The sequence below is a fragment of the Atractosteus spatula genome, chromosome 2 (genome assembly GCF_055471065.1).
Source record: "Atractosteus spatula isolate fAtrSpa1 chromosome 2, fAtrSpa1.hap1, whole genome shotgun sequence".
Classification (NCBI taxonomy): Eukaryota; Metazoa; Chordata; class Actinopteri; order Semionotiformes; family Lepisosteidae; genus Atractosteus; species Atractosteus spatula.
The window spans coordinates 58,457,505-58,476,306 of record NC_142707.1 but is presented as its reverse complement, the minus strand read 5'-3'; the positions used below and the strand labels follow the sequence as shown (position 1 = coordinate 58,476,306).

The 18,802-nt window shown below is 35.8% G+C and overlaps 1 protein-coding gene across 1 annotated transcript; it reads left to right on the top strand.

The window, feature by feature from the left end:
* Positions 1-1,861: 1,861 nt before the first annotated feature.
* On the top strand, positions 1,862-18,607 carry LOC148839944 (dihydroxyacetone phosphate acyltransferase-like). The gene is made up of 16 exons (XM_088909635.1): positions 1,862-2,032; positions 3,261-3,452; positions 4,120-4,296; positions 8,480-8,609; positions 8,747-8,874; positions 9,966-10,041; positions 10,996-11,147; positions 11,314-11,444; positions 12,331-12,554; positions 13,735-13,980; positions 14,371-14,450; positions 15,127-15,267; positions 15,604-15,703; positions 16,662-16,755; positions 17,262-17,323; positions 17,793-18,607. The coding sequence occupies exons 1-16, from the start codon at positions 2,021-2,023 to the stop codon at positions 17,834-17,836; spliced, it is 1,989 nt and encodes a 662-aa protein (XP_088765761.1). The 5' UTR covers positions 1,862-2,020; the 3' UTR covers positions 17,837-18,607.
* Positions 18,608-18,802: the final 195 nt, after the last annotated feature.

The following is an 18,802-nucleotide window of genomic DNA, read 5'->3' as shown; positions in this document are numbered from 1 at the left end:
AATATGTCTTTAACCCTGTTTAAATGCTGGGGGGTTGCCAGGCCTGGTCTCAATTCTTGGCTGTGAAAGTCTTACATAATTGTTTGAATTGATGTTTGCTTACATATTAGAGTCTTGATGGTGACATCTGAGACTGACTATTGAAAACACATTGACGGTTTGGCTATACACTTAATGTACTGTAATTGTACACAGCCTTGTCTCTCTGCTTTGGATTAATATTGTAATAAAACCTGTCCCCTCATTAAGAGAGCCACTGAGAGTCACTGATCTGAATACAGACATAGTATTAGACGAGAGGCACTCGATTATCCTGGCTGGTGTGGGGCCAAAATTGTATAGTTTAGAGCAAGCTGGGTGTCAATGTACAGGCAAAGGAAGCACTGGGTGACAGAGAGGACAGCAGTCCTGGAAGAGAGAGCGCAGGGAGGGATTTTATCGACTATGAAAATGGGAGGAGCATCTTGGTGAATTCGTAACAGAATGATGAGCTCTTTAGCGCTTTAGCAATTGTAGACACAGCACAATGTGATTTGAACTGTTTAAAGATTTTTTACTCCCATACTTTGTGTATTAACAGACAGTTTTTAACCCTTTTAACCATATATGTATTCTTGCTGTTACTTGGACTATTGTTTTAACTTTATTGCATTAGTATACAATTTATATAAGTATACAAACTTTGTTCTTGGCAATATTGAACAATATTTGGGTAAGTGTAGCGTTACAATGATTAAGAGGTGACAAATTGTAGTTGTGTAGTTGGTGAATCATATCTCTTGTGATGTGATTTGTAGTGTAATTTACTCTTTCCCTTCTCATGGCCTCTGTTCAATAAAACTGTGAATAATTACCCCTGTTGTTCTTGTTCAGAGTGTAATTTGCGTGTGGCGATTTTGGGTGTGAAGTTTGATCTAACCCAGAATTTCCTGGGAAACAAAGGTGGTGACACCATACTCATCCAGTGCTTGGCCTGTATTTGAACAAAAGCAACTAAACTATTCCTGCAGAGGGGTGGGTTGTTAAGGAAATACTCAAAATGGACCAAGTATAATTCCACCCCATTACAACAAACTGGGAAACTAACCTTTCTCTCAACCAGTGCAACCTTTCCTTACTAATAAGCAAATTTAACAACTTAATAAATAAAACTTGATAAATAAAAAGATTAACAATATTACATCAGCTAGACACTATGCAATGTCTCTTATAATTTAGGATTTATGGGACTGTCCAAAGTTCCACCTTTAAAAAAAAGAGGCTCAACTACACCAAGAAGGGATTAAAATCCATGATTTTTCTAACCTGACACGTTGCACTTACATGGACTGACTTAAACACATTTCTTGTATCACACCACACTCTCCCAGAAAACATAAATGGAGCAAAGTTTCAGTCCGCAAATCCAAGCAAAATGCACACGATAAATGCTCAATGCATTCTCTCACATTCTCACCAGTACGAAACTGCTCCAAACCTATATCTTCTGCGTATGCATATATTATTATATTGTGCTTCTTACACTTCTAAGTATTAAACTATTTTGACAGTATGAGGCAGATAGGTTGCTAAGATAAAACTTTATATTCTTAAGATTTTATATTCTACTTTTATTCCTTTTATCACTGGAAATATAGAGAGCATATGCAATCTAAACGCTTAAGTAAAACAAAATGTTACATATGACGCATTTAAACGCTCTTTTCAAGATCCATATAGAAAATTACTTTTGTAGAATGCCATCTTGAAAGAGAAAGCTTTAAATCTATGAAATAATGTCACTGAAGTGGTAATCCAGCTTTGCGGGGGTGGTTCCTAATTTACTCGCGCGTTCATTGGTTTTCGGAATAGAACAGTTACTGCTTTCCTTCAGATTGTAACAAATCGAAAGATTGCTTTTGTTACAGTACAGTATATGAAGTGCTCAGATATATAATTTCTAAGTAAAAAAATTAGCAAATCTAAACGGCGTCTAAGAAACACTAGTAGAACACGAGAAAACAAAGGTTTTTTTGAAGTAATGGAGAATTTGGTAAGCAAACATTCCTCTAAATATTTACATACCGGAAGTTGTACTACTACGTATTTTTACACTTATATCACCTGCTGAAATGTTGTACATTTCGTCTTAAATTCGATTTTAAGTTCCTGTTGGTTTATCAATGTCCAAGCTACGAAAACCATGACTGCTTCTACTCGCAGTCGTTATAGTTTTTGTTTATTGTCTATTGTAATATTTTAAAGCTTTCAATACACACCTCTCTAATATAGTTTTTAACTGCCGCCCTCCTAATATTATATTTCATAATATGGAAACCTTTTGCGCATTTCCTGATTATTAAAACATTTTTAAAAATCGTCAGTAAGCATTAAAAACTCATACTTCCAAGGGTTTTAGTTTAAAATGCGATAATCTAATGCCACTTTTATAAATGATTTTCAGGTATAAAATGATACGGAAATTAGGTTAAATGAAAGCCACGGGAAGGTACAAAAAACGGCCAGTGAAGGTGTCTGACACTAAGGCACTTTGGCTACTGTGAGGGTTGAGCATTTGGATAAATGGTGTACACTGGTGGTCAGAGAAAGCAACTATTCTTGTTTCAAGAACTAAAAAAACTGGGACTAAAATCAGTTCACAATAGCCCATTTTCATTCAAAGAGAGCTCTGTTAGTTAAAATGTCTTCACAAAATCATGCAAAAAGATTCCAGAAGATATCAGACTTTACTACGGACAAATAAGAAGTCAATTTTCCATCACCCCATGTGGCAAGTGGGAATAAAACTAAAACACTGACATCATAAGCATTCTTAATGATGTACAGGCATTTAAACTAAAGTATACAGTATGACACAAATTCTGAATCACAGCTACTGATAGTAATGTTAACCACTAAAGTTCTTTTACCATTCAAGGGCTGAAACCTATAAAAGAAAACAGTTAAAAGGTTCAATTAGCTTAAATAATGAAGAGTTCACTTCAAACAAAACCAGAAGACATAGGGGCACTCCAGCACCTGATTTTGGAAACACTAACCGAGTTCTACTGGTTTTATTTAGCAAATTCTTATATAGTATAAGGGCCACATCATTCTTAATCTTTCTGGAGTAACTGTACCACAATACCAACCCTAACAAACAACAGAAAAAAAAGATTTTAGATATTGTAATTACACGTTAGGAAATGTGATACATCAATGTCCAGAAAAAGAATTGGCTATGACAATGATTTGTTGACTTTTGTGTTGTTCCTGTAAAGATTCGCTATAAAGGATTAAGTCAAAGAGATGACTTTGAGGATATCCTAGAGAATAGAAGAAACTCGAGTGATATCAGATATGCTCTGAGAAGTTTCACCCCAGTGCTGTACAAAGGAGTCATGCCTTGTAGTGCTGGCATGCTGAAGACCGCTGTACTTCAGTCACAATGTCTACACTTTGTTATACAGCAGGTAAGGCCAACAAGGTGAAGATTTTTTGTCACACTTAGGTTGGAATTATTGATTATTGTATGTTGTAGCAGTGTTGCATACTATTTAACGCATACAGAACACATGCAATTCAGATATGATAATCGAATAATAATTCAGTGCTACAATATTTCATTCTGGTTTTGCACACTTTGGTTTATCTAACGTTTCAGCCTTCATTTAGTTGGTGAATTAATTTCTCACTGTGTGATCTTCTGTGTAGTGGGTGCTGCACTTCAGGGGTGGATGAATGAGGCTCCTCTCTAAATATAAAGTGCTTGGGGAACCTTTGGGATGAAAATGCACCACAGAAATACAAAATATTCTAAATTATACTAAGAATAATCTAGTATGACAGTCTCCTAGAGCCTTCTTAAGCCTTTTAATCCATGCCGCTGCTTATATAGGATCATAGAGTATTGGAATCAGTCACAATAGTTTGTTTCCCCGTATGCTCCCACATCATTTTTTGTAGGTATTATGGGCTTTATTATGAATAAAGAACCTAAAAGTGGTTAATAGTTTTTTATTAATGTTTGTGCTCAGTATGACATTGTTTCTAAAATAAACTGGACTCCTTCATTTTGTAAGCAGAGTCGCAGCAGGTTGCTGGCATAGGTTTGTAACACTGTGTTCAATCTATTCTTAGATGTCAGCAGAGACAGGGGAGTCGCCAGCCATCATCCAAGAAGAGGCTGCTGTAATTCTTGAAGAAATGGCTCAAAACCTACAACTAAGCTTTATCCGATTCCTTGCCTACAGTCTAAGCAAAGTCTTCAAAAGGGTCTTTCGGAGAGTGAGAGTTAACGAGGAAGGCATTCAGAGAGTGAGTGTTTGCTTACTGTATACTGTAGGTTATTAGTATTATTTTAGGATAACTAATAAGCCTAACAAGAGGATAACTGGATTAAAAATAATTGTAACCTTTGACCTTTATCGAATTTCTGCAACTCTTTAGGTGCCTGTGCAGTTTGGGTGTGGCAGATTTTATAAGTGTCTTATGCAGAAGAGATCAGTCTGGATTAGTATGTTTATCAACTTTTATTTTATTGGAATCATTTTGTTAATATAATGAGTATACTTAATTTTTATCATAAAGAGAAATATGAAAATCATACTCTATTCTAAAAGTAAATTAATGATCAGTGTTGTTTATCAGATGCCTGCTTACTTAAACTTGTGTATAATTATTAAGCACGGCACCACAACCATCTAGAAAAAGAAAACCATCCTGGGATTTATTGTATATTTGTATATTCACTTGAAATTCACACTAAGGACTTTGGGACACAATGCACTTATTTGAATTCTCTGGCAGTTACAGGCAGTAGGAATTCAAGGTACAGTAACATGTTTGGTTTGAGAGTTGGTTATTGATTAGAATATAATGCAGATAAAGGTGAATTCACAGATTATGGTGATATAATTAGTGGAGTACCTCAGCCTTGAACCTTGGAACAGTTCCAGTTCCAGAATAGCCAGCCAAAGGGCCACAAACTAGTAAATCAATTACCCTACCCTTGCAGTCACACAGAACATGTACAATAGGCTGTAATAGTCGATGTCAAAATGTGAGTGTGTATACTATAATGTATTGTAACTCAGTCACTTGGGTATATACAGTTGCATGGAAACATTTGGGCAGCCCTGGACAAATTACATGTTTTGTTGATTTTCTAAATGAAAAGAAGTTAACACAAGCTCTGCAGCGAACAAACTTAAACTTGCAACTTTTAGTGCACAGTTACTATTTATTTGCTGAATTTAACAGATTGAAAAAAATAAAACAGTAAATGTGACATGTGCAAAGGTTTGGGCACCCTATTAGTCAGTACTTAATAACACCACCTTTGGCTGAAATCACAGCCTCCAAACGTTTCTTGTAGCCAGCTAACAGTCTCTCTATGCTTGCTTTAGGAAATTTTCCCCACTCCTCCTTGCAGAACGCTTCTACTGTAGTTCAGAAATATTCTTAGGTCGTCTTGCATGCGCTGCATGTTTGAGATCTACCCACAGATTTTCAATAATATTCAAGTCTGGGGACTGTGAAGGCCATTCCAAAACCTTAATCTTTCCTTTCTTGAAGTAGTTCATGGTTGATTTTGAGGTATGTTTTGGATCATTGTCTTGTTGTAATATCTAACCTCTTTTCAGTTTCAGTTTCTTCTTTGACTGTGGGACATTAGCTTCCAGGATTTCTTGATAGTAGAATCCATTCTTCCCTCTACCTGCACAATATTTCCTGTGCCACTGGCTGCCACACAACCCCAAAGCATAATAGATCCACTCCCATGCTTGACAGTTGGCAAGGTGTTCTTTTCTTCAAATGCTTTTCCTTTTTTTCTCCTAACGTACCTTTGGTGATTGTAACCAAAGAGTTCAATTTTACTTTATCAGACCACCAACACTTGGTTCCAAAATGCCTCTGGCTTATCTAGGTGTTGTGTTGCATACTTCAGACGTTGACTTTTGTGATGAGATGGCAGGTAAGGTTTCCTTCTGATGACTCTTCCATGCAGATCATGTTTGTTCAAGCAACACTGCACAGTGGACCGGTACACCCCTACTCCTGTGCCAGCTAAACCTTCCTGCAGGTCCTTTGCAGTGATATGGGGGTTTTGCTTTGCATTCCTGACCAGTCTACGAGCAGTTCTGTCTGAGGTTTTTCTTGGTTTTTCAGATCTTGTCTTGATTTCAACAGTTCCCCTTAACTTCCATTTCTTAATGACATTTCAGACAGTGGAAATTGCAAGCAGGAAGTGTTTAGATATCTTTTTTTTATCCTTTCCCTGCTTTGTAAGAGTCAGTTATCTTTATTTTCTGATCCTCAGTCAGCTGCTTAGAGGAGCCCATGGTTGTGGAGTGTAAGCACAACACCCTGAGATGTTCAAAGAGTCAAATAATGTATAATGTTCTGGAATTGTCATCACGTGACATAGATTAAGGCCTAACGACTCAATTAAGTTCTGAGACCTTACAAACAAATAACACTGGTGGATCGCCTGGAAGGGTGCCCAAACATGATTACTGTTTTCTTCTTTTCAATCTGTTAAATTCAGCAAATAAATAGTAATTGTGTATTAATATTAGTATTAACAAGTTTAAGTTTGTTCGCTGCAGAGGTTGTGTTAACTTCTTTTCACTTAGAAAATCAACAAAACATCATTTGGCCAGGGGTGCCCAAACTTTTGCATAAAACTGTAGCATCACTTCTCTAACACCTGATGCTGGCTATTGAGCGTTAATGAGTTCATAGCAACTCTAAGTATTGCCTGCAGATTATCATCAGTCAGTCTTGTTTTCAGTGGAGACTTGCTCAGAGAGCATTTTGAGTGGGGACCTGGGTCAGACTACAAAGAACCCAGTAAAATTATTTATTTCTTTGAATTTAAGATATTGAACACAAAACACATCCTGATGGATTATGCACTGAAACTGCTTCAGCAATGCAGACGAATTCCAGTTAACCTGATGATAGAAAAGATTACTGAAAGAAATTGCAAGTAGTGTGAGGACCATTTCTGCAAGTTGAAGGATCAAACCCTGAGTGTTGAATGTGTGTTGAAGGCTGTGAGACCATTGTCTTGGGATGTGATGACCATGATGAAAATGAAACATTCTGCACTCTGAAACTGAAAGTTGTTAGAAGGCTGTAGAGCTTGGCTGGTGCCTTTAATATATTAAGGAAACACTCTAACCACAGGTCTTATTAGACTGTCAAGGAAAGACTAAATGGTGTAGGGGAGCTGTCTGCCCTGAGGTGTCAGGTTTGTGGATCTTTGTAAGGAGATACAGTAGAACTGAGATGTTTGAAAATGCTCAACAATAAGACAGTAGGGTCCTTGGGTAATTCTTCATTCCTGAGGAGAAATGAGATTGTGGATAGATCTTCCTTTTTTTAGGCAATGGTAGGATCCTTTAGTTGTCTAAATGCTTCTGCAATATACAATATAGGTACTTAACAAGAGCACCTTGTTTTTCTGCTGTTTTGATGAAAAGATCATCTCTGTTGTTGAGTGACTAGAGTGCCTGGAGGTCTCATTGGGTGAGGCTGGACCTACAGCATGTATTTTAGGAATGGAAAAGAGTTCAAGAATTGGGTTATTTCATTGATTGATGAAAGAGTCTGCTGAAGCAAAACACCCAGCTGCTTTGTTAGGGATGTGTTTTGTTGATGAAGTAAATTAACAGGTAGTTATCGGCTGTTGATGAGGGTAATGTAGGTATTGTATAACCTACAGTATAGAGTAGATATAAAATGCCAAACAGTTTGTAAAAGCTGCTTATAAAAAGATCTATGTGTTTACTCACAACTGTTAAATAATTGTCATACTAATACACAAACCTTCCTCACAATATTTACTGCCACTTTTTATATCACACAAAGATATTTAAATTCCCTCTCCCTTGTATTAATATTGATTGCTTAATTTACATTGATGCTTGATGTTAATTTTCCTAAAACATAACTGCATAGCAACACATTTCCTGATACAAGTAAACAAAACATCAACAGCAAATCTTTTCAGGTCAAACTCTGTCCATGTAAACCCTATATTATGCTTTGTTCCTTTACTGTATAAGAATTCTGTCAATATATTGGACTTACTTTGAACAAACCAAAGCCAACAAGTTTTGATTGCTGTACCGATGGCTCTTGATTTGACCTTATTGTATTATAGTTGCTAGCAGATATATTTGCATATTTATAAATATTTAAAAATAATTATCTGGAACAAAAGCTTTTGTAAAACATATGGCATGTATCATATTTAAAGAATGGCATGTAGAGATTAGTTTTAATTCAATGTCTTTATAAATTGTTGCATTCTATAATTAATCTTTCCATTAAAAATGAATGGAATTATTCATGTTGTGGATGCAATACTGGTATTCGCTGAGCATTGTTAGATTTGTATGTTATTTTAGAAATATGGATGGATGTGATGATTTCCTTTGTCATTTGAAATTGCTGACTAATTGCTGTTTCTTTTCATCTTTTTTTACAGCTTCAGCAAGCTATTCAGGAATACCCAGTAGTGCTGCTTCCCAATCACAAGAGCTACATTGACTTCTTGGTCCTGTCCTATATTCTCTTCACCTATGATCTTCCCTTGCCAGTCATTGCTGCAGGAATCCGCAAGTATCTATTATGGCTTCATCCTTTGATTCTATTCCATGTATAATTAATTAGTGTGTAATCTTGTGATCTCCTGGGGTGATTTGTTTTCTGTCCTAACTAGGCATCCTCAGAAACCCCTTAATTTCTCTTCCAGCTCTCCTGGGAATGAAGTTCTTTGGAGAGATTTTGCGTAGGTCTGGTGCCTTCTACATACGCCGTTCCATTGGTGGGGACAAGCTTTATTGGGCTGTGCTGTCCGAGTATGTGAAAACCATAATACGGGTAAATAATTCCTAAAGTAATGCCTAATTTCTCTTACACAGGTAAGATTTCAGATTCATGTTGGAGATACTGTACATGGATTTGAGAAAAACAATATTTTGGTGTTAAAAAAAATCCCTTTTTATACATGCTTTGTAGTACTATAATGTTTATCTCCTTGTATTTAAGTTAATTTCTCTTTGTATTCCATTACACACAGTTTCACCATACTCCTCATACCCTTCATGCTTCAGCTTTCACCAGTATCCCTCTATAGGGAGTTAAGGAGAAGTCTCTCATGCCAGCCTTGTATTGTAACGTTAGTCCCTTCTTCAGAGGGAATGTGCAATAGAGCAGCCAGTGACACTGTCATCTATAAGATTTCCAGTACCCAGAAGAAACATCCCTATCACATGGATCTTTTGGATCAGTAGCCCTCTCAATCCATATGGTCCCTTTATGAAAATAGACATATTTTAAAATAGCTTGTTTTGTCTGTGAAAACATCATGTACAAAACCTGTATCAATGAAATTGTTATTATTATTGTTATTGACAGAATAAAACACCTTGAAGTGCACATACATCTAATTTTCATGGGGATCCTGTTACAATCAATACAGAATACTTATGAGAAAATATAAAATACAACAAATCACAACCCCAAAAAGATCAGTAATCTAATCAATAATAGTTGTTATTATTTGGTATTAAATCAATCAAATCAATAATCATTTATATTTATTATTTATTTAATATTTAATTAATTTGATATTTAACTTGTTTCTGTTCCATAAAAACGTCATGTTCAAAACAGTATCAATCAGTAATCAAATAACAAAATCAATAATGTGATATACTGTACTTTTTAACACATTGAGATGTGCCAGTCTTTTTTCCATAAACTAAACTACAGTTAAAGATAACTGCTGCTTATTTCATTAAAACGCTTTAGGACAGGTGTAATTACAGTTTACAATAAAAAACTTTCCGAAGACCTTTTAAAACTATATTGTTTTGCTGTAAGTTGTCAAATCAGAAAAGCTTTTAACAACTGTGGTTCTTGTTCTCTATATGGGCCAGTGAGTTATTGCAGGTATTTCTGTCTTTTAGAAAGGTTTTGCTCCAGTTTTGTTTTTTGTGGAAGGGATGAGAAGTCGCACTGTGAAATCAATGAGACCAAAGCTAGGCAAGTATGGAAACTAAAAAAAAGCTTTTTTCTATCTTCTAAAGTGTATTCTGCCAGACTCTGGTTTCTATAGTATAGTACTTACCCCCACTAAAATCTAGCACACGAAAAACCTGACAGCACTAATAGCACAGATACTAGGTTGTATCTAATAAATCAGGAGTCCCTGATGCCTTGTTAGCCTTATTTGTATTAGGTTTCCAGCAGCACCTAAAACTGAATCAGCATTTTATTTTCCCAAATTCAGGCCCTATCCTGAACCCTAGAATAATGCTTATCATTTTAAACCTGTTATTTGAAGATATATTATCTTATTATTAAGATGATATTTTTCTGGAAAAACATGAGAAATCGATAGTATTGTCCTTCTTCATTATTAAATAACTATGTTCAAATCTTTGAGAAATGTCTTTTTTTCTGATCTGACAGAATACTTTGAAAGTTTTTGACAAGCGCATAGGTAATTTGTATGTTATATGAAAATGAATAATTTGGGGTATACTGTAAATTGTGTGTTAGCACATCAGTCTTATTGCTCTTGAGTTTGAGGTTTTAATTTCAGATAGGGAAACCTTCTGTCATGGGTGTGATAGCTTCCCTCTGAATTTTCTCTCAGTGTTCGGGTTCACTCCCATTTTCCAAAGACATTCTAGTTAGGTGAATTGATAACTGTATATTATTCTTAGTTTGTGTGCACAATAATGGACTGCTGTCCTGTCCAGTCCCATGTCCTGAGGTAGGCTCCAGGTCGCTGTGACCCTTCCCAGAAATAACTAACTTTCAGATAACGGCTGGATGTGTAGAAATTCTGTTCCAAATTAAAGATTGAATTATAGATTGCTGTTTTCACCGGTAAAATAGTAAGATCTGGTGTTCTCCCAGGGATAGATATAATGGAGCAAAGCAGAAAAACTATCTTGCCCTGTTACTATAATCCTTCAATTCTGTTTTTAGGTCTCATGAATATGGTGATGGACCCGTTTTTTAAGGGGGAAGTGTATGACGTCAGCTTAGTTCCAATCAGCATCAGCTATGAGAGAGTGCTGGAAGAATCCTTGCTTGCCTACGAGCTCCTTGGAACACCCAAACCTAGAGAGTCTACCTCAGTATGCCTGTCTTCTCATTTTGTCTATTGTAATACAATAAGTCCAGATTTGAAGGACGGAGAGAAATTAATTTGATTTGTCTAAAGCTTTTTATTGACTTAATAATTAAGTGACACTTGATTTGATTATTACTTTTAATTAATCATCATATTATTTTACTCTGAAGGGCCTTTTAAAAGCCAGGAAAGTACTGAGTGAGGACTTTGGCACTATGCATGTATACTTTGGACATCCTTTGTCACTAAGACATTTGTCAAAAGGGAGGATCAATCGGTGCCACTTCAACTTGCTTCCCAGGTAGCAGATTTGGTGTCTATACTTTCTGTTTTTTCTCTTCTCTCCACTATAGTGAGTTTATCAGCAGAAAGACTATTTGTTCAATAGTTGCATTGATTCTAGATTAATTTTGAGGCCTTGATATTAATTCAGAATAGTCTTTTGTTTGACCAATTTTTAAGAACAGTTACAAATGAGAGGATGACATTTTTCCCATCTAGCCCATTTTCTTTACTTGGAAGGTATCTTTTTGTTTTTAATTTAATTTAATTTATTTGGCTACATTTATATCCAGAGCAACTTACATTACACAGTACAGCTGGGCATTTCACTGGAACACTTTGGCTGATATACAGTACTTTGCGCAAGGGTACAGATGCAGCATTTTACCTGCATCTTGAACACAGAACCTTTTGGTTATGTGTCCATAAACCTAACCACTGCTCCACACAGTTGAACTGATCGCTCATGATGTCAGTGTAAATGAATACAAAAATATGTTAGGCTTTGGCTAGTTAAACCCTATGTTAGTGTAATAAAAAAACAAACATTTTAATTATAGAAAAGAAATAGATTTTAATTGAACAGTAAAGGTTTTGAAAATGAGTAGGCACATTACCATCTAAAGGATGTAAGTGTTTTATATACTTTCTGCTCTGAAAAGCAGTCTTTGGGTACAATTTTTTTTATCACTTCAGTAAAACGTGGCACTAAACAGCTACTTTTAACTACATTGTAGTAACATACACTTTTTTATTTTCATTTTATAAGCAATGTCTAACTTTGGATTGAAAAATTATTAAAAATTAATGAGAAGTGTTTGACATATCTTTTAACATCCTAGCGTACAGTGATGCTCCAGTTAGTAGATATTCTGTTACCTCCTTATGTTTAACAATTATTTCAGGGATCTTCCCAGGATGCCCAGTGAAGACACCCAGGTTTTTGTCAATGAAACAGCCCACAGAATAGTTCGTCTACAAGAAGAGAAGCAGGTGCTAAGCCCTTGGTTTCTGATTGCTACAATTCTGATGCAGAATCTGAGAGGAATAGAATTTTCTCTTCTCATAGAAAAGACAGTCTGGCTGGGAAATTTAGCGCAGACATTTGGAGCAGTCTTGGACTGGCCTGGTAAGTTGTCAGTAAAGACTGTTTCTAAAATAAATATAGAATATCCACAATCAGGATTAGTGCTGTCTTTTTCTTCCATGGTGTTTTGGGTTAAAAATACAAATAATAGCTGAAATATATATTTTGCTGTCACCACCACAATTCTGTTTATTTTGACAGTTACTAATATGATTAGTTGAAACAGTTTAGCTTATACAATAAAAATAATTTGACTTTCCAATGTGAGATCCTCCAAAGACCTTATTGTAATAACTGAAAAAAAAATATTGAAAGAACATTTGCAGTGGTTAAATACAACACAGCACTACCTTGTTTTTACAATTGAATGTGAAAAGGAGATATTATTTATACAGTGACATATAAGTAGTGCATTTCCTATTTTGTGTATCTTACCTGGCAATACTAAATTGTGCCAGATTGCTCTCCACACATCAGCTATCAGTGGAGAGGAAAACAGAATAATGAAGCCAGTTCATAGAAGGGGATTATTAAGTTGCTGTGATTGGTAAAGGCCAGGGGGAAATTTGGCCAGGACACCAGGGTTAACACCACTAGAGACCACAGAGAGTCAGGACCTCGGTTTTACAGTATGTCTCATCTGAAGGAGGGTGTCTTTTTACAGTATAGTGTCCCCATCACTATACTGGAGCAGTAGGGCCTACCCAGATTTCTTGCTGGTCCCACTAACAACTCTTCCAGCAGCAAACTTAACTTTCTCAGGAGGTCTCTCAGCTGGGCAGGCTCACGCCTGATTAACGGTGATTTACAGTAGCTGCTGGTTAAATGAAACATACCTAAAGGTATTGTCAGTTTATTCATATTAAAGTAACGCACTTATTTGTCATTGGTGTTTCATGAGTATACATGTTTTTCAAGAGTTCAGAGACAAATACCAATGAAAATCAAACATATTACAAATCTGAGATCTACTTATAGATCTACTCATATTTTTTTAAAAAATATATGGACTGTACCTTTTCGAGCCATTCTGTTGACAGCTCCCAACTAGCATAGACACTTGATCAGGTGTGAAGACTTATCACCAATTACTGTGCATACCCGTTTATAAATATTACTATATTGCACTGGGTTAAAGTTCAGTTTGTAACAACAGTGATTTTCAGAAGATTTCAGAATGTCTTTAAGCAGAATTGAAAAGTTTTTCTCTGTTTCCTTCCAGATTGTGTGCCCACCAGTGAGATTGTTTCTTCTAGTATTACTCTGCATAAGAACATAGTGCACAACAGGGGAGGGCAGATAGTATTGACTGAGGAGCCACAGCGTGAAGCCAGTCCAGAGGAAGGGGTATTCCAACATGCTGTCACTGTGCTCATGTGCGCTTCCTACAGGAACCAGGCACTTCATGTCTTTGTTCGTCCAATGCTGGTAGCAGTTGCTTTACATACAGTGGCCAGTTCCAGGAAAGGTAAGGTGATACTGATTAATTTTATGAGGGAGAAAAAATCAAACGTTTAGTAAGTCCAATCTTTTATAATACATTTGATCAAGCATGCAATTGTGTTGTAAAATAAAAACAAAACAAAACCATGTTGGTCGGGACTGTGTTGTTCTCAAATGAAATGCAGGTACTAGCATTTGTTATTATATTTCTTTGATAGATTTCTGGTGCCATAAAATGAACGGACACAGCAAAGTTCTGTTTAAGTGAAAAAAAACAGAATTTTCCTGAGTCTGCAGTCAGTTTTATAAAACTATATTGACATATAGTTCATTCATTTGCCATATTTCGTTAATGGCTTTGTTCAGCTTGATTTGCTCATTTAACAGTTCTTAGTAATTTTTTTTCTTTTTGCAGAGGAGGTCATTAGGTTCTTCAGATTTCTTCAAGTTGTTTTTGCCAATGAGTTTATCTTCATTCCTGGTAGGACAGTGCAGGTGAAGTACACTATAACTATGGAATAAAGGAGTTGGGAAATCATTTGAATGTGTTGAATCTTTTTTAATTATGTATACAAAGAATGTGTTATCCAATTTGGAAATATAAGCAACAAGATCTCTTCCACTATATAAAGCAGCAGATGCCTTAAACTGAACTGATCTGAAGACATACTGTAGGACATGAAAAGCTGTCATGTATGAAAAAGCATCATTTTTTCAGTTTTCAGAAGAAGCTGCTGTTTTTCTATCTCCATTCACTGGTGTCTTCTTTTTTAAAATTAGAAAGTGCATGTGTAGTCACAAAACAAAAAAATAATCACATTAATGTAGTAATAAGACGTGTACAGTGTTTTAGGTAGATTACTGTATACCAGAAATAACAGGCCCTGAGGTGTGACTGGCTTAGCATCAGCTGAAACAACGTATTTTAGATGCAGAAAGTGCAATCTGGAAGATTCCAACAGTACCTTGTATGTAACATATTTTAATCTTGATGATAATGAGAGTGTCATGAAATTTTTCATGTTTCCCATATCATTTGGATAATAAAGCATGTTGTTGTTTTTGTTCTGATTTCAGATAACATTTTTAATTTCAAACACTATTGTGAAAACAAAAGCAAGTCACGGGTGATTTTGATTAATTCATTTTCTGTTTTATTTTTCCCCCTTAGGACTTCGAAGAAGGCTGTCACTTGCTCATGAAGTGCGGTGCCATTCAAGTAATAAATCAGGACATTACAGTGACCAAAAATGGCCATACAATATTGTCCTTCCTCGAGGCCATCATGGAGCCCTTTATACAAGGCTACCAGGTACTTGTATGTTTATTGACCCTTTGTGAGATAAACCAATATTTTGTATAGAATGATTTTGAAAAGGAGAGTTCAGAGCCCTATGCGTTAAGACTTTGTGACTAACTGAGTAGGTCATGACAGCCTGAAAAGTAGATGCTGATGATTCCTGTAAATGGAATATGAAAGTCTGTTAAATTGGAAGGAAAACCTGTGACACAGTTTGGAACTTGCTTGTCGACATTATTTGACCAAGGGATGATGAGAGTGTCATGAAATTACCACTGCTACAGTGAAAACTCTAAGTGCAGTCAGTGCTCAGGAGATTGTGGCTCACTGGCTCTTCTGTTTGTCCAGGTGGTGTGCAGGTACTTGATTGAGGAGAATGTTAAGGACTTTACAGAGAATCGCTATGTTTCTGCAGTCCGTGGATTTGCTGTACAACGCATCCTGTCAGGTGGGGTTTTTTTTCCTTAATTCCTGTAGGGTTTCACAAAAAATCATAGAAAATCTTCCCACTTTGATAATGTTTTGTAGAGAGAGTTGAATGGGCAAAGATGATGATGTAATTAACGGGTTTAATGTCAGGGCTGCAAATATTAAGAAAGAAAAATGTAGAAAAGACCAAACTGGACACCACTTATCAAGAGGACAATGCATTTTACCATGGGCATATTGGAGACTGGATTAGGTTGTCTCAGGTAGACTTTTCACTCATGGAGCAAAGGCTTATGATGACTTAAGGTTTTGTATAGACCACTGATGGATGTTAGACACAAACATGCAGAATAACATGGTAATTGTATACAATAGAATCTCCTTAATCAATGGTTACGTGACATCAAGGGCTCAGAGACCAGTGAAAAAGCTCTTGCTTGTCCATCCTACAAGTTATCATCTGCAAAGCATGCCTGTATTGTTTTCAGAGGTGAATATACTGTACCTCTACTGGCCTGTGATTAATTTGGATATATCATATTTGTCGAGTAATAAAATGTCAGTGCCCCGACTAACAAAAATGTAATTCTCATGATAATACGTTTGTGAATTAATTGCAGTTATCGTGATGTGTTTCTTTTGATGCTCAGCATTTTTAATTTACACATTTATTTTCGGATTCTTTGTTGTTTTCATCACACTTCTGGTCTATGTTCTTCTGCTCTTCGGCATTTGTCTTTTTCTATAGCTCAGTTTATTCCCCTGATTCTATCATAAATTGTGTATCTTCATTGGAATGTTTTTACTTAAATTCTGCAGCGGTGTATTCAGTAAATACCTTTCCCACTGAAAAATATGCTTAAATCTTGATTTCCAAAGTCTTCCTTGGGCTGGATGTCCCTTCGCAAGAGTGCTACTTTTTGGTCAAGGGAGAACTATACAGTACCTCCTATTAACCTGCTAATGTTAACACACAGGAAGTCTTGAATCATATGACGTTCTTTCATCGGACATGCAGAGGAATGCTTTGGCAGGACTAATAATGTTGGATGCAGTGAAGAAATCTAAGACGTGAGTAAAAAGGAAAGCTAGCAAAATGGAAGTAAAAAAATATAAAATGAAACTTTAATGTGGATTTCCACTGGTGTCTGTGTTTCATCCCAAGCATAAACTGCAGCAAAATGCCTATTCTCTTTCTTGTATTAACATAAATCAATATTTTATCCTTACTTCTTTTTCCTATTACCTTTTTAAAATAACTAGAATTAATATTTGTTAAAAACTATTTTAAAAAGTTTAAACAACCCACAGTCCTACACAACAATACTTTTGTGGCTACTGTAGTACATCTGGTAAACTGGAGTGTGTGAGGTGCACTTGATAGGAGGTGGGGTGTGAGTGAAGTCATAAAATTAAATTTGGACCCCAGATTTATATGCACTTAATATATTTCAATTCTGAAGTGATACTTAAGTCAATTAGTGGATATCATATTGAAATTGATCAAAATAAAGGCTGTAGACAATAACGTTTGTGTTGTGTTCTATAAATCCTTATCATGTTTGCTTGCCTTGCAGAACTGAACAGACTAATTTCAAAGTAAACAAGTCAGCTGTCAAGAAACTGGAAGATATGCTAGGTAATGTTTATCATTTAAAAATAAACCAATAACATTAGTATATAATGTATTAACATCATCTGAGATTTTTAATAATCTGACCACAAAGCACCTCATGGTGGGGGTTTTACATAATTAAAAATATTAAATATTACCTCTGTGTAATTATTAGTTATAGATGATGCACTACCTGCTAATAAGCATTTCAGCCCACACAAATTGTGCAGCTACTGTATTACAGTGTTAAGAGATAAATTAGATAATCATGAATCATGAGAAATTATGTACATCAAAAGTAAACTATTACTATGCATAAGGGAGAATATACAAAAATCCACATATTATTTTTACAAATCCATCTATCACATGTAAATTTAACAGGAAATAATAAATTGCATACGGAAATAGCATAAAATGAACAGCTACTTCATATGACAACAAGCAGAAACAAGTACTGTTAAGAGTTCCGTTTTTCTTTTATCCCCTACAGTGGGAAGATTACCTCTTCCGAAGGATTCTTTTTCAAGGCTTTAGTCCTGTACCAGAATCACTACAGTGTCATATCTGGTAAACAGCAGAGTCCACTTCTACATGCGCCTTTGGTATAAAACTCTCCAGAAAGTACCTCGTGTGGATTCTCAATCACTTAATAAAAAAATGTGGATGTTCACCTTTTTTGTTCCTCTCCAGGGAAAATCAAGGTTTGAATCATAAATCTTTGTTTTTAGTATGCTAATAATATATTCATCCATTATCTAACCACTTAATCCAATTTAGGGTCAAGGGATAGCCAGAGACAAGTAATGGGGGTAAGGCAGGGTATACACTCGATGGGACACCAGTCCATTGCAGGACAGATACAGACACAAATGCAAACACCAGCAGCAAATTAATTTAGTGGTATGTCTTTGGATTGTGGGAGGAAAGCAGAGCACCCAGGGGAAACCCATGTGAACATGGGGAGAACACATGAACTTCATGCAGATAGCACCTCAGGACCTTTCCATAGCAGCAGTTCTAACCACTGTAGCACCCTGCCATCCTATGATAATAATGTTACATTTAAATAAAAACTGAACACTAGGATTGGAAGAACTGAAACATTCTTAAGTATGAAAGGAAAGCATAAAACAACATACAGTGACACAATAACCAGTACCTTGCATACGTATTCTCATCATTGCATCATTTTCACATTTAGTTGCTTTAAAGCTTGCTGTCATAAGACTTTGATGTAATAATAAATGTTATATACATTACTAACACCATACTGTACATTTGAAAGTAAAACAATTTTAAAACGATTGCGAAAGTATTCACATTCTTTCCTTTGGCAAACCGAAATTACTTTAGGTGCACAAAATGACCTTACTGGGCCAGCAATTAGTTGAGTGGCTTCCGTCAGTAATAGTGGTTCACATTATTTCAGAATAAATATACCAGTCTTTGGATTTACCTTTAATTTCCCTTTGAGTTTTATGAAGTTGATCATCGAAAAGT

Coding starts and splice junctions, on each gene's coding strand:
- LOC148839944 (XM_088909635.1), top strand. Junction 8,875..9,965: donor ATGTGAAAACCATAATACGG/GTAAATAATTCC, acceptor TCTGTCTTTTAG/AAAGGTTTTGCTCCAGTTTT. Junction 11,148..11,313: donor AACCTAGAGAGTCTACCTCA/GTATGCCTGTCT, acceptor TTTACTCTGAAG/GGCCTTTTAAAAGCCAGGAA.